This window comes from Neomonachus schauinslandi, chromosome 3, assembly GCF_002201575.2.
Source record: "Neomonachus schauinslandi chromosome 3, ASM220157v2, whole genome shotgun sequence".
Taxonomy (NCBI): domain Eukaryota; kingdom Metazoa; phylum Chordata; class Mammalia; order Carnivora; family Phocidae; genus Neomonachus; species Neomonachus schauinslandi.
The window spans coordinates 115,440,695-115,457,406 of NC_058405.1; the positions used below are offsets into that span (position 1 = coordinate 115,440,695).

Consider the following 16,712-nt stretch of genomic DNA (forward strand, 5'->3'; position numbering starts at 1 on the left):
CCAAACTGTAATTATTTACCTATGGACATAAAGACTGAGGACATCTGTTCACCCCCCCCAGTTCTCAGCCCAGTCATGCAATGTGCAGATGCTGAACGGAAGAATAAAGGTGACTGCATCTGGTTGGGTTCTAGAAGTTCGAATTTCGTGACTCTTGCCTGTTAAATTCCCACAGGTGACTCAAGTATGAATGCCACCCTTGGGATATAATCCCACTACCCGAGGAGAGGTGCCTGGAGGACCTCACAGGCTGATGTTTTTGTTCCATGAAGACTGTTAAGCACACAAACATCTAGACATACACCCATAAATGGAAAAGTAGAGAATGAGAAAGGCCTGGAGATATTAGAGAGAAACAAGAGACAAGGTCCTTGGCAGACTTTTACGATCTAACTTTTCAAAGCTCAGCAGCACTATCAAAGACCCAGGATCTCTTTTGTTGCTACTCCTGCATTTCCGTGCTGGGAATCACGTCTTCCTGCAAGGTTTTTCACATGAGAGATGCCACTCGCCCATCTGTATTACCTGGCTGCTCAGCCTGGCTGCCTTCTTGGCCATTTCAATGTCTGGGCGACCAAGCATGCTTAACCCATGACTGCCTTCCTTGCGGTGCTTGGCTCTGTACTCCACCTGAATCAAAGAAAACCAAAATGGGCAATACATTCTAAGAGGTGGGTGCCTTGTACTACTTGGTGGCTGTGACCTCTGGGAAGCAGATACATTTTCACCACCTTCTTACCTCACTGGCCTGTTTGGCCGCCTGCGTGGCCTTCTTGATGTCTGGCCGATCAGCCACCGTGGTGTAATGCAGGTTTTCTTTGGCATCTTTTTTGTATGCGACCTTTATTTGGAGAGAAAAAAATGTTTACTCACGTGGGAGATATGCTGTCTTTGAAAAAGTCCTCATCAAGCACAAGCAACCGTTTTACTAAAACCAAACTGAGTTTTTAAATTACCCTATTTTTTAAACTACCAGATAGGGAAATTAGGAATACCACTCAATGAAACCAGCCCAATTTGCACCAATATGCACCAATTTGGGATCCACTGGCTCAGCGGGCCCCCTGAGAGTGTGAACAGGGGGAACTTACATTACTCTGCTTCTTGGCCACTTCCATAGCATGCTTCACCTCCGGGGGCTCCAGCATGATGGAATAGTTGGATTTCCCTTTCTCCTTGACGAACTTCTTTTTGTAATTTGTCTAAATAGAGCCAGAATTACTTATGTGAGCAGAGGAATCAGGGAAAAGAACTGATTTACTTGAAGAACTGTGAGATCTCCAGGAAAATCCATGGCTCCCCATTCTGGCATCAGTCTGGAACCTGGATCTCTGATCCATAGTCTAGCTCTTCCTTGTCCTTTCTGTCCTGGAACCCAACACTTGTAACACATGGCAATCCTGGGAGAACTGACTACAAGCAAATTAAACTCTAGCTTTCAAAAACATATGGAACCATATAGGGCTCATAAAAATATAATAGCGAGATTATTAAAGCATTATTGATAAGGACAAAGCGGGCAGGGATTACTGAGAAAAAAAGTAGAGATTTTACTTCTCTAAAATTGTTCAGCAGTTTAATGATAGGAGAGGCCATTCTTAATCAGCAATGCTTCCCCCTTTTATTAACGCTAGGTTCCTGACACCTTATAGCGCAGATAACATGTCCTGTGGCAAAATGCCCATTTGCCATAGTTGCCATAATAGGAAACCTAATAAATATGGAGTCCTCCTTTAAAACAGAATTGAAAATTCACACACAGGCACTGATGATGGTTAAGGGTGAAGCGACGTACAGGAAAGCAGTTATAAGCAAAAAGGCAGCTCGCCCCAGATTTCCCGGGATCCTAAGGTCGAGTGGTGTTGCTGCTACCAAGAGTCCTGGGGCTGGTCACTTACATCACTGACATTCTTGGTCACTTCCTTGACATGGATGGTGTCCCTGGTCTCTGGCAGTGTTGTGTACGAGCCCTGGGCCAAGTGCTTCTTGACGTAGTCCTTGTACTTGTTCTGAGGGAATCCACAGAGAGCTTGTTAAGAGTGTCTGCCTGGGGCATTAGTCCAAGACGGGAGCAGAGCATATGTTGCTGGAGGGTTACCTCAGACACCAGCTTGCTGACAGTCTTTGCCAGGAGGATCTGCGGAGTGTCAGGCACAGCATGGCAGGTTCCTCTTTCCTTGACGTGTTTCTCTTTGTATTTCAGCTGCAGGGGTGAAAAAAAAATTTCTTTAGCTCCTCTGGGTATCCGGTATATATTTATGCAGTCCCCGAATCACTAGATAGAGCTGGGAAAACAGAATCACGGACACAGTAACATTAAACTCAATAAAAGGTTTGATGTTGGGAAATCCTGGGAAATATCCGAAAGAGATTTTCTTTCTCTCTTGCAAGTTGAGGCTTTAATAATGATCAAAATGGATCTCATGATGAATCTTTATACACCTAGCCTTAGTTCAAAGGACTTTCAAACATGTCATTTGACCCACTCCCGAATCCTGGGAGGCATTATTATTTCTCCTTTACAGATGAGGAAACATAGGAAGAATATGATCACACAGAAATGCATATTTCCTCATAGAATCCAGCCAGAACTTCAGTTCCCAATTCTCGCTGCGTGAATGATCTTGCGGTGCAGTATATATCAAGAATGGTCACCTGGATTTTACAGCTTCCCCTGCCTGTCGCCCTGCTCTGCCACGTCACTGGCATTCACTGGGGACAGGGTCATGTTTCAGGACCCAGCAGCCTCCTCCGTCCTTCCCTGGTGTCGCTGGGGACTGTGCCGCAGAGGACGGCCCTGAGCCAGGTTAGGTGTCACAGAAGGCACTGGATACTTACGTCACTTTCTATTAAAGAATTCCTCAGGGCCAGCACCATGTCTTTATCATCAGTGACAGAAAGCTTGCAACCTCTGAGGAACTCTCGGTCCAGCTTATACTCAAACTGAAACAGAAGAAGGGCAGAGGAAGAAGCCGGCATTTACTGTAATCTGTAAGGAATCCTCCTTTTAAGGGTACTATGAGGACTTGCCACCAAAATGGAGGCAGAGGCTTCCTGGCCCCTCACTGCCTGCTAGGCTCCCCCTCTCTAGCCCCGCGGCCAGGACCAAGCCCTCCCTGCCTGCTCACCCCCAGTTCCTCCCCAGCCTCACCCAGGACTCTGCACCCTAGTGCTGGTGCCCAGCTGTGGGAGACCAGGCTCCAAGGCAGGTCTGCTTCCTGCGCTTGCCTCCCACCCCTCACACCACCCCCCATCCTTCTGGGATCTCGAGTGAGCTAGGCTGCCACCGACAGCGGTTATTATGAGTAATTATTCATGCTTCTCAGAGCCTGACTGTCCCCTCTCACATCGCTCTGCTGCAGGGATGACTTGGCCGCCTGGATGAAGTCCGGTCGGTCGGGGGTCCACCTCCAGTGGGCTTTGTTGGCTTCATACTGCTTCTTGTAGTCCAGCTGTTTGGAAGAAGACGAAAATAGGTCAATTCGTTCAGTGGGCTGAATTCATAACCACGCGTGGCACAGAGGGACCCATCGTGCTTCTCAACATACAACAAATCATGGTTCTTGATGCAAGCGAGAGCCCCAGTTAACATTTCTGTACAATTTATGCCACTAGTCAGCCACTGAAGAGGTCATCTCGTGGGACCGTTTGGTCTCAAAATAGGGGCTAAAAATTGTATAGGCCTCCAGGTGAAATAATTCTACAGTCCCTTTAACTCTGTCAGTGCAGCTTTATCATCTTCGCAGTCAAGGACTTTTAATTTCTAGCTAACCTCAGGCTTAATCTTTCTTAAATGATTAAACTTACAGTATTTATTTCATGCCAGACACTTTTCTCAGTACTTTGTAACTACTACCTCATTTAATCTTTGCAACAGCTGCATGAAATTGACAGCTGAGGAACCAACCAGAGGGTTAAACAAACTGCCCAAGGGGAGGCAGCTCGTAAATGACGGAAATGACGGAGCTGGGACTCAAACCGGCAGAGAATGGCTCCAGGGAGGCTCGCACACTTGCTAGACCTTCCCCAGAGCTGGCCATTTGGCTGCCTGGGGCCAAATCTGAGGCACAGGACCACACATAGCTTAATGTGTGTCCTTGGAAGAGCCCTCAGTAGCAGGCACCTTTCTTTCCTCACTCCTATTCTCTGTTTTGTCAAGGTATAATTTGCACATAATCAACTCTGCATACTTTTGGGTTTTTCATGAGGTTTGCTTTTGATGCCATTATTGCTAAATTTTTCAAACATACAACAGAGCTGCAAGAATCCTAGAGAATACCCGTACATCCACTGCCTAGACTCTACATTGTACATTTTACTGCATTTGCTTTTTCACACACCCATCCTGCTACCTAACCAGCCCTCAATCCATTCTCAGGACACCTGTAAGCTGCCTGCCTGCCCCGAAGGGTATTTGCTCTCTCTGGCACTAGTGGGCATTCATTGGATTATAATGGTTTCATTATGTAACCATTTATATATTTTTTAGAAGTTAATACTCATCAAAATGCACAAAAATATTTCTGTGGTTGAGGCTTTAAGATGTCCCACCACACACACACACACACACACACACACACACACACACACACACACACACTAAAAGAGTTTGCAGGGAGATCTGAGCAGGACAAAGACATGGGCTAACTTCTGACAGCCTCAAGTGACTAAAATGTGCTTGCGTGCGTGCGTGCGTGTGTGTGTTTTCCAGAAGAAGCAGGTTCTAGAGCCAGGCAAGAGGAAGATATAGAGGGTAGAGGGAATGAAAGATGCTGAGACACTTTCCAACATGCAACCTTCATTCCAGAATTAAATCTCCTGTTTCTCAGCCACCTGGCAGGGAGCCTGAGTGGGTACACCACCTGTGGCATGTGGTTTGTCACCCTGGCTCTTCCCCACTCTCCTCTGTGAGAACCAAAGACAGAATTTAGATTCCAGCATCAGCAGTCATGCTGCTGGGGCTCTTGATCCAGACTCATGAGTGCTCAATCACCTGAAGAGATGTAAAAGGAGATCACGTGTCCTGCAGAAGCTAAATCCCCCATTAGCCTTGGGAAAGTTTCTGGAACTTACGTTGGTATTGACTTTGTAGGCATCCTTGGCTGCTTTGATATGAACAGAGTCTGGCACAATGGTGCAGTTGGACTTATTTCTTTGGTAAACTTCTTTGTATTTCAGCTATGGGAGGAAACACAGTGAGACAAGGTTAATTTTTATAGTGGCCTACCAAGCATTAAAAAAGCAAGAAATTAAAACCATGACTATAGTACATAATGCTTCTTAAGACAGAATAAACCTATTGTGAAGAAAAAATCTCAGATCTTAAAACTAGCTCCCCGGAACCGAGTATGGTCACCAGTGGCACCATAGGATTTATGTCCCCTGAGCTTGGCTGAAAGGGCCATGTGTCTTTTTCCTTCCCCAACTCAGAAAACACTGAGTTCAGAACATCTTGAAAACTGCTGATGGAAGAGAAACTTTCCCCCACTAGCTCACCCCGATGGTGTTGGTCTTGCCTTCCGTCTGTGCCCCCACAGTTCTGGCTGTTCTCATATCATGCTGTAATTATGTGCTTATCTCCCACAGTTCTGGCTGTTCTCATATCATGTTGTAATTATGTGCTTATCTATTCTTCCATTAAGATGAACCCCTTGAGAGCGAAGATTGTGTACCAATAAGTATGTGACAAATGAAAGAATTGATGGATGCCGTCCATTACCCTCATTGCTAGAGCCAAATCTAGCAAGTTGGGGCATGTGTGGGTTTGGATGGGAGGGAGAGGGATGGGAAAGGCTTAGCTTCTGTGGCTCAACCCAACCCATCCTGGGCCTGGCAATTCTAGCTCCGCCCACTTCTGCTACTCTTAAATACAGGCCCTGGGACATCGTCGGGGCCTTCTTACTACTTATTGCAGAGTATATTCGTTTTTTTGTTTTTTTTTGTTTTTAAGATTTATTTATTTATTTGAGAGAGGGGGAAAGTAGAAGGAGGGGCAGAAGGAGAGAATCTTCAAGCAGACTCCCCGCTGAACGTGGAGCCCTCTGAGGGGCTCAATCCCTCGTCCCATGAGATCATGACCTGGCTGAAACCAAGAATCGGACACTCAAACGACTGAGCCACCCAGGCGCCCTGAGGATTTTAGGTTTTAATGTGGTTAAGTCTGAAAGTAAAACTGTTCTAAGGAAGCCCCATAGTCTCATCATACAAATCATAGTTGTCTGCACTTTGCCATGGACCTAGTAAATCAGTATTTTTAGGGGAAAGGCCTAGAAGTCCATATTTTTCATCAATATCTCTGGTTATTGTTATAATCAGAAAGTTTGGAGGAATGGATACAGAAATGCTTCATTTTTCTACAGTGAGAGGGAATGGGCTGCTTTAGAGAAAAGATCTATCTGATAGAGGTTTATGAACAAGTAATGTTCATGTTTGAAGTGCCGAAACTTATTTTAACATAAAAAATATGAAAAAATATTTTAAAAATGTTTTATACATTCCTGCCTTCATAAACAGTGCACTGGATGTATTTAACATTTTTCATGGCACATGGCAGAGAAGATCTGCTCAGCTGTGCCCAGTCAGTTTGCAGAATCACCAGCAAAAAAAAAAAGGTGATTTTGTTTTCAAGCCTCTAAGTTTTAGGGTGATTGCTACACAGGAATAGATAACTGGACCAGGGTTCATTATATCATGTTAGAAAGAACCCAAGATGAGAGGGGCTGCAAACATTCTGGTACTTACATCACTGACTTCATCTTTGACCTTTTGGACATGCAGCAACATGGGTGTGTCATGGATTGTCGTGTAGCCTCTGGGCTTGGCCTTGTTGTATTCCAACTTATAAAGTATCTGAAGGAGAAGTAAAAGCAGAAGGAGACAATATTGTGCATCTCAGTTTACAATATAATGTATTGGAAATAATATAAATGCAAAGTTTTTTGTGTTTTTGAGCATACATAAAGGAAAGAGAATTCTATAAAATCAACAGGCACTTTCATGCTTTCTGCTAAAACTCCATTGCCTCTAAATTGCCAATTTAGTTGGAATAATTCTTTATTGTAAAAGAAGAATTGTGAGCATAGCAGGACATCTGACATCCCTGCCTCCCTCCCACAAAACAGCAGAATCTTCCAGACATTGTGACAATCAAAAATGTCCCTCCACATTTGCAAATGCTCCCCGAGTCTGAGAATCCATTCAGTGTTTCTTGCACTTACGTCACTAATTTGTTTGTTGACTTTCGTAGTACGCAGGTGTTCTGGAGTATCCACGATTGAGGTAAATTTGTCCTTTGATTTTTCATAATTTTTCCTGTACTTGATCTAAATTGTAGAAGAGACGAACAAGTTAACTTGAAGCAGAATAGAGGGCTTTAAGGAAGCTAATTTTCCTCAAAAGAGTCCCACAGCAAATAGCAGGATTAATAGATAAGCCACAGATGTGGGGAATGTGGGACATGGTGTCATACTTTCTCTTTTAATCCTAACAAATGTTTAATATAAAACTGTATTTGATAGCAATAGTGTAATGGAGTGGGCAAATAGTAATAATAAATGATATTTTCCATATTTTTAGACATTAGAAGCTCAGGCCCAGAGAGGTTTAAAAAATTGAACTAAGGGACACATATAGATTGAATCCCAGAGTCAGGACTGGATCCTTGTTCTCTGGACTCTGACAGGTAATGATTTACTTAAAATATGCTGCATCAAATACGTATGTCTTAAGGTATGTATCCATGTCAAAGATGAAACAGATACAAAATAAAAAATGAGTATACACAGTTTAAAGTACTTATCATTTTTAAAAAGATATTCACTTTTGTAATTTCCAAGTCATGAGTTTTTTTCATGCATACAAGCTGTTTAAAGTGGTACAGATACAGAGAGCACAACAAAATTCCATGCATGATTATTTGATGATCATCATTAGGACAAAGGAACAAGTTCAGGCAAACAAGATGTTCTTATGGAGACCTCATCTCCCTCATTTCACGTGTTGATGTGGTGTCAAACTAAAGTGATAAAATGAGTTTCTAATATAAAATATTGACTAAAAACTTTTTTCATGCGGGAACAATGGCATTAAAAAAAAAAAGAAATTATCACTGGGTTTTTTGGTTTTGTTTTTTTTTTTTGCTGCTTCAAATGTACCTTCCAGCATGTGATGCAAAAGTGGTGGCATGAACTTCAATTGACCTTGTAAAAGGACAATGTCACCAGCAACATTGCCAACAGTGTGTATGAGGACAGATATGCTGGAAATAACCTAGCAAATTAGCATCAAACTCAAGAGGGGCCATAAATATGTACAATATTCAAGGAGCTGCACCGTGACTCTCATCTCTCCCAAATGGTACACTTGTAGTGATCATTGAACAACAGATATTAGATGAAAACATTATTCAGATATCTTAGATGCCACTGAATCTACTTAATATCCTCAATCCCTAAGGAATCCATTTCTTTGGGGCAAATATTAAAAAAAATTGAAATCAATGTTATACCAGTTTGGAAATAAAGTCTCAGTTACTCTACTAGATAAGTAACTCTACTCAGTTACTCTTACTAGGAGATACTAGATGACGTATGGATGATGGCTGTTGCACGGTCACACATGGCCACAGGCAGAGGTCATTTATAAGGAATGAATACTTATGCAGCTTTATCACATGAAACCAGTCTGGGCAGGGAGCAGGGGAAGGAAATCAAGGAAAGCATAAAAGTGAATGCCCTCAAACCTTCTCAATCTCTTCTTCACAGCGAATCAGACATTACCTGGCTCCACATGTGTGTGTTGTAGAGGGCAGTCAACATATCTGGACGCAGAATTTCATTACATCCTTGTTTCAGAAGCATCTTGGCACTAGATTTATATTTTCTCTGTTCATGCAAAGAGCAGTGAAGCACAGAAGAGACTTAGGAAGACAGAAGAGAACACGGCTCTATATCCCAATCACTTCTGAGTGAAGAGATGTAGGCACACACACTTTATGTACTCAAATATACATGTGGGTGAAGACACTAAATACATTATAGTGCAAAGCAGAATGACTGCAATACTTGCAGTTGAGCATCCATAATCCTTGTGAATGGGGAATCATAGAGCTAGTCCACCAACACCACCTTACAGGAAAGAAGACATCATTGGAGTAGAAAAATACACTAAGGAGTTCCGTCTTCTTTCCTTCCATTAATTTGTGTCTTTGTTTTCACTTTTGTGACTCAATTTGCAGTTCACAGTTAGATCCTCCAGAAGAATCAAAGGGTGGGAGGAGCAACTTTTCTTTTTATCTTCACCACAGCACATGTGAGGACACAGAGCATGGACTGGCACACTCAAAGAGCTCATGGGCTCTTTGGGTGGCTAGACAGATACTTTGAAACAGAACATCCCAATATCATAGGCAGAACCTATGACATCCTTGCAGCAGACGGAACGACATCTCATGAGAAATCTGGAGCACAGTCCTGCCTGGGCTGTCCAGCCAGCCCCATCACAGTACCTGACTGATCTGGTCGCCTGCGATCTTAGCCAGCAGATGCCTAGGCTCATCGACTACCAGGTGATATTTATCTTTCCGCTGCTCATAATCAGCTCTGTATTTTTTCTGCTCAAACATCATATCAAATTATAGCAAGAGTACAACTTCAAGGCTACACAGAAATGTCCCAAGATAAACACCCCAGAGAGCCAGAAATAGGTCATTTCTAAAGGTGGGCTTCCAAAGCATCCAGAATAGTAATAACATGGAGGTAAAGAGAGTCAATTGAAGATCACCTGGAGAAGGCTAGGGCTTGGGATAGATCTGACTGATGACACCAAAATTGGACTACCTTGTGCTTAAACATCTTCCATCTTTAAATACGATGCCATTAGCAATGTTAGATTTTATGGCATTGTAAATAAGGTACTGATGAGCTACAGGTTTACTGTCTAAGGCTGTGAGAATCAAAAAGTATATTCATGGGCAAATTCTACCAGTCTTCTCATGGTAGTAAATTTGATTATAAAAGAGACCCTGAAAATCCTTTCCAAATTATAAAAACAGTAACAAAATTTATCAAGACTGTCTTCCTAGGAAGCTTCTGACTGTAATTCTTCAGTCATCCTGCATGGAAATCTACTGAAAATGAACTAAATCAAATTTAAAAATAACAAAACAAAAACAAAAACAAAAAAAATCATATATTGAAAAAAACATACCATTGGCCACATTTTCATTTTTAGATACATTTTACTAATTTTCTAACATTGTTTTTGGATTTACATAAATCCATGGAAAATCCAAAGATGGGAAATTAAATATAAAACCATCCAAATGTAAGTTAATTCACAGCTTGCTCATTTCGGCCATTTTAAGCTGAATTTAAATTATTGCAACAGCAGTTCCAGGAAAGACTGGGTAGACTCTAAAGGAATATTTTGGGTGCAAATGGATACTTCTCTGCACCAATGTATGAGTAACAGTGGCAATACATCTGAATGCATGAATCACAACTATCCCCTTAGGGGTGGCTCTTTCAACCACCGCCATTTCTGTGCCCTGGTAAGGGATGCCAAATTAACCTTGAGCTTCTGGGTCTCCCAACCCTACACAATATCATGTTTAAGGGAATTCAGCTGATAGTCAACAAAATCCTTGATCTCCTTACTCTTGTCACCCAAAAGGCTGTGCTGCCCTATGCTTGTGCAAACAGAGGCAATGATGGTGGTGGGGCCCTCACACCACTCTGGACAGTCTCTTCACTCTGCTTTTGGGAGAGCCCATCAGATGGTGACCTTATAAGAGTCTTTCCAAATCTTTATCTTGAACCAACATTTAAATTGACCTTCCTGTCATTTTATGTATTGGGTTTTAATCAAATAACTCTATAGACTCCTTAAGGGAGCTGAATAGGCTTAACTGGATCAAGTCATACGTACCTCATTCATCAACTGAGTTGCGTACTTGAAATGCTTATTGATTGGACAATCTGCAACATACTTGAAATCTGACTTCGTCCTTTCAAATACCTCTTTATACTTATACTAGAGAAAAGAGAACACAGTTATTTGACAGCAGGCTGTGATTACCTTAAGAATGAGACATGTCATTTATCCCTTCACACAATTGAGCTAATTTATTCATGGAAGTTAACAAGTAATTATTGAACACTTTGCCTCCTAAGGCAATGAAGTGTATACCCACATGGATACCTGAAAACTAGCCCCACAACACATACTTTATTGAACAGATATCAACTCGATCTATCTTCCATATTAGGCGAAAACACAAATCAGTTCCTTCTTTGTTTCTATATATTAAGGGTTATTATTTTATTTTATTTTATGTGAACTTGAAGGCATTTTTAACCCATTACTTTGAAATAATTTTCCAGTAATTAGATAATCATAATATTTTAATGCAGAGGTGAGCTCACATCTAAACCACCAGCTGTTTTGAAATGACCCCATGAACTGAGAATGTTTTTTAACAATTTTAGGGGAGTGTAAAAAGACTATGTGACAGAATGAATGTGGTCCACAAAGTCTAAAATATTTACTATCTGGCACTTTTCAGAAAAATTTGTTGACTCCTATTTTGGAACTCAAAGGAAGCTAACCCAACTACTTTATTTTGAAAATAGGAAAACGAGGCCATAAAAACAAAGTTATTTACCACACAACAAGTTTGTGGATTAATCCCACTTTGTATTTGCTACCATATCAACTCTAACAAAGTTAGTCACCCAGAGACATAGTAATAGGAAGGAAATTCGGGAAGAACCATGAGGAGTTACACTAAAATGACTTTTCATCAAATTCAAATAAATGATATAAATCAATGATGACTATAGTCAGTGAGGTCAATACTAAGAAACTTTCTAAGTAGAGTGAACCATTCAGTATGTACTCCAACTACAGGGACTAGAAGCAAGGATAGAGAGAGACATATGAAAAGCTATTTCTTCAGTACTGATTCTCTCTGTGGGCACTGGAATATGTTAAATGCAGGTGGTTCTTATCCTTGAGTAGACATACCTTGCTGTAGAGAGTCTTGTTCTTTTCAGCCAGAGTGAAGTCAGGGGTATCATAGGCATAGCAACCAATGCCCTTAAGCGAGGTCAAATCTTCTTTATATTTTACCTGGGAGAAGAATATCATCAAAGAATTTTAAGAACCTATCTCCAAATAGTAGTAGGCTAGGATCAATACAAGTAGAACAAATAGAAGCTCTGACTGCTGAAGTATAAAGAATACTAAAGTATTAAAACAATTATTTAAGTTTCCAGTAATACTGATTTCTGCTCATTTTATGGTATATTGTTTTATTATATATGGAAATTTTAATTTTTAATACTAATTAAAGCAATTCAAATTTAACAGGCATATTTTCCTAGAAAGCATATGAGCTCAGCAGCTATATTTTCATACAGAGAGCTGAAATTTCTAAAATGAGCATTGTTATGTGTCTTCATTGCTTCATGAAGTTGTCTCTTCAAATGACCAAAACAAGTCTATTTCCTAGATGAAGTATATTACTTCCAGTCCTGTAACATGATATCATACATTTAGAAGAAAAATTAAGTTTATAAATTTGAATATATCTTTCTCTTTCTCAAGTTAAAGCTCAGTTATGTAGCAGTGAGTTTTAGGATTTAAACATCCATACAGAAGATCTAAAATCTGACTGTTTCATCAGTTTTTATGCAGTGTTTGATTTCATAAGTCACATGGGAATATGAATTCATATGTAAAAACAAAGTTTCGAGACTCACATCACTGACTGCATCAGTAACTGCCCGATGGTGGAAATGCTCTGGGCGATCAGGAATGGACAACCAGATTCCCAACTGACTCATGTAGTTCTCCTTGTATTTCACCTGTGGTAAAAACACAAAGACAGCTATAAGTCTTACCCAACTTTAATGTAAAAAAGTCTACATTTCTCTAGAGAGTTTTAAGAAAGGGAAAATACTTAAAAAAAAAAAAAAAGATGGTAGGTTATTAAGCCCAACAAAGTAGAAATATCTAGGGACATACTTTACTAATGTCATCTGTGACTTTACGATGATAAACAATGTCCAGAGCATCTTTCACAGTGTGGTATTTTCCTTTGGTCTTTTGAAATGTTTCTTTGTAACGTAGCTAGAAAGAGAAAAGGCACATAGATTGTGAAAAACCACCAAGTTAAATGATTGAGTTCTTTTAAGCTCGAACTCTCTTGAGTCTTCTCTCTTAGGTTTTCCCATGAATAAATTTATGAGAGATTAAAAAGCTCATTTTCACATCCAGGAAGAGAATGACATTGGGAGAAAACTAATGAAATCTGAATAGAGTTTAATTAATAATGATGCATCAATATGGATTCACTCATTGTGACAAATGTACCGTGGTAATGTAAGGCACTACCAATAGGGGGGAAAGGATGTAGGGTGTATGGGAACTCTCTGTCCTATCTTTGTAACTTTTCTGTAAATCTAAAACTACTTAAAATAAGAAGTTTGTTTAGAAGACTAAAAATATCCTAGGGGATAGATTTTGAGGGTAGTATACAACTTCCTCAGCTTGTATTTTAAGCAAAATGGTCTGGCCCTGGACCCCGAGAGTGTAGAACCAGTGCCTGGTATGTTGGTACGCCGTAGCGCTGAGCAGCACTCATGGGCATTTTACATTTAGTGAAGAGCGTGCCAACTACCTTGAATGTTTCAGGAGATTCTGGCTCCCTGTGCTCAGCCCACGTATAGCAGACCATTAGATCTCTATACACCAGGTGTGGGTCCTATGATATCTCATAGGATCAGGGGACAAGGTCCTCATCCAAGTAGCAGACTCCTTTCAGCTCCAAATGAAAATTGCTGACAAACTTATGGAACTAAGATACTGTTTCAGTTTTGTTGTGCCCTTTCACATTTCTGTTTAGAGATCACCGTAATGACTTTATGATGCCCGGAAATCCTAGAGCAATATTCTTAAATTGAGGGGTCATGGGGTTGCTGCAGCTTTGGGCTGAGTTTAAGTCCCAGTATGCCCAGTCCTCCAGGGATTCTGGTTCTGGTAATGGGTGCAATGCACCTGCAGGTGGGCTCTGAGAAATGAACCCGGTAAGAACTGGTTATCTACCCTGAGTTAATTTCATATCTTTATTAACAGGTAATCTCATTACCACTAAAAGCCAGTTGTGTCCTTGATCAAGTGGTATGGGAAATGAAAGACTGTCCCTCCTAATTCTAACAAATGTGTCATTCTCATGATTGAGATGGTCAAGAGAAGAAAGGGAAAAAACATTTTCTGCATGTTAACTAAGAGCCCAGCACCGTGCCAGGAATGTTATATATATTATCTCATTTTGTCTAACTTCATTATCACAATTCTTATCCTTATTCTACATACCAGAAAACAGAGTCTTAGAGAAATTAAAGAAATTATATAGAGTCATATAGCAGGCAAGTGACAGCAACGGGATTTGGAACCATGTTTGGCTGACTCCAAGACCATGACTTTATGGATAAGTGACAATTAGTTGTCAAGTATCCCTAGCAAATGCTGCCAAAGAATTATAAGAAAGGGTCATAGTTTTGTGAAGAACAACAACGAGGAAAACCACAGGCATTTAGCATCTGCCAGCGTTGTTCTTAGTTACTGTGCCTGATACCGTTTGTGCCGTCTGTTGTTTCAGGGTTGTTGTGCCCGTGATCCACGTTGTGGACCAGGGCTTTGAACTATAGAGCACTGTACTATCTTCTGTGTCTTAGTTACCACAACCTCAGCTGTCGCATCACAAGAGAAGAAAGAAGAAAAGGATGCATACATCACTGGCATTCCAGTAAGCCTTCTTGGCTCTGAGGAGGATTGGCGTGTCCGGAACGGGGGTGTACTTGTCCTTCATTTTTTCATATTGAATCTTGTACTTTTTCTAAGAAATAAAGATAGGAAAAAAGAGACAAACTTAAGTTCAAATGTTTCCATCCTTCCGAATTCACAACCATGTCACAGATCCAGCCTAGGGACATGATGTATCAGGCTTGATAAGAGAATAGCTTTACCTTTTGTGTTTGGATGCTGCTGAGCATAATTACAGAAATGAGCTCTCTGATCAGAGGCAGCAAGGGAAGGTTTTAAGATTTTTTTTTTCAAGATTTTATTTATATATTTGACAGAGAGAGACACAGCGAGAGAGGGAACACAAGCAGGGGGAGTGGGAGAGGGAGAAACAGGCTTCCTGACGAGCAGGGATCCCGACGTGGGGCTCGATTCCAGGACTCTGGGATCATGACCTGAGCCGAAGGCAGACGCCTAACGACTGAGCCACCCAGGTGCCCCTAAGGAAAGATTTTATTTATTTATTTGACAGAGAGAGACACAGCGAGAGAGGGAACATAAGCAGGGGGAGTGGGAGAGGGAGGAGCAGGCTTCCCGCAGAGCAGGGAGCCCGACATCAGGCTCAATCCCAGGACCCTGGGATCATGACCCGAGCCAAAGGCAGACGCTTAACAACTGAGCCACCCAGGCGCCCCAGAAAGATTTTTTCTTAAAAATAATTTATATATTCCAAGGGAGAGAGAGTGTGAGCAGGAAGGGGCAGAGGGAGAGGGACAGAGAGAATCTTAAACAGATTCCCCGCAGGGTGTGGAGCCTGATGCGCGCCTCGATCCCATGACCCTGAGATCATGACCTGAGCTGAAATCAAGAGCTGGCCACTTAACCAACTGAGACACTCAGGCACCCCAAGATTTTTTTCTTTAACCCAGTGCACCTTGGTGCCAAATTCCCGACTTACCTCACTGACCAGGTCCTTTACGTCTTTAGCGTGCTTCAGGGCTTTGGTCTGGCTTCCAGCGTGATGATGGGGTCTCTCTTTGGTGGCAAGTTCAACATACAGATACTAAATGATTAGAAAATAGGGATCAGATGTTATAGAGATAAAACATTTATTATTTAGTATTCAGTCATTTTCATTCATGTCTAACCCTTCAATGGGAGGATGGTGTCTACTTGTTGTTGTCCTGGTTTTTCATTTATCATATGTATTTCTGCTCATTTGTTTCTGTGTTCCACATTTGGAAACATGCATACATACACTAGTTACCTAATACCCTTACTGTTGAGTATGGCCCGATCTAAAACCAGGTGATAAAGAATGTTGTTGGAAGAATGAGAGGATTCTGACAAAGCCCTCGACACATTCCCTCCCCCCCCCATTTTTGTCTAAATGCATAAAATGTGGTTTCATTTGTCATGAACAATAGATAAGTCCTACAGAATGAATCAAGCAGTTTGGTCCACAGACCATTCATCCAATGATGAAAATTGTACACACGACTTAGAAAAATAGACATGATATTGCTTGTTTATGTACCACATAACCACAGTTATGATGGCCCCAAAGAAAACGGCTAGAGGTTAAGGGCCATGAGGCTGCATCAAGGACAACCAAGTGTGAGTCTGTTACGGAGCCGGAGTGGGCAGCCACACACTACCAGCCCCCGTGACGCCAGTGCTGCGGGTTTAGGAGTCTCTGTTTATGAATCTCACCTGACTCTGAAGCTTCTGCCCTCGCTTGGCTCTTAAAAGATCAGGAGTATCAGGAACTGAGGTGAAGATTGACTTCTGCTTTTTGCCTGCAGCTCTGTAAACCAGCTGGACATAAAACAGTCATTACCATTATTTCCGCTTCATCGACACATTATGTTCTCTGCTGAGAGGTGCCTTTAGTGCTTACTCCATAA

The 16,712-nt window shown here is 41.4% G+C and overlaps 1 protein-coding gene across 1 annotated transcript in view; it reads right to left on the bottom strand.

Moving 5' to 3' along the window:
* NEB (nebulin) overlaps positions 1–16,712 on the bottom strand; it is a 200,218-nt gene that overhangs the window by 31,931 nt on the left and 151,575 nt on the right. Inside the window, exons 106-123 of the mRNA XM_021702909.2 lie at positions 16,519–16,623; positions 15,764–15,868; positions 14,795–14,899; positions 13,027–13,131; positions 12,762–12,866; positions 12,025–12,129; positions 10,927–11,031; positions 9,506–9,610; positions 7,218–7,322; positions 6,742–6,849; positions 5,074–5,178; positions 3,348–3,452; positions 2,839–2,943; positions 2,099–2,203; positions 1,899–2,009; positions 1,092–1,202; positions 740–841; positions 526–630 (exon numbers count right to left, since the gene is read on the bottom strand). Of these exons, the coding sequence (XP_021558584.1) occupies positions 526–630; positions 740–841; positions 1,092–1,202; positions 1,899–2,009; positions 2,099–2,203; positions 2,839–2,943; positions 3,348–3,452; positions 5,074–5,178; positions 6,742–6,849; positions 7,218–7,322; positions 9,506–9,610; positions 10,927–11,031; positions 12,025–12,129; positions 12,762–12,866; positions 13,027–13,131; positions 14,795–14,899; positions 15,764–15,868; positions 16,519–16,623 (1,902 nt within the window). The remainder of the gene's footprint in view (positions 1–525; positions 631–739; positions 842–1,091; positions 1,203–1,898; positions 2,010–2,098; positions 2,204–2,838; positions 2,944–3,347; positions 3,453–5,073; positions 5,179–6,741; positions 6,850–7,217; positions 7,323–9,505; positions 9,611–10,926; positions 11,032–12,024; positions 12,130–12,761; positions 12,867–13,026; positions 13,132–14,794; positions 14,900–15,763; positions 15,869–16,518; positions 16,624–16,712) is intronic.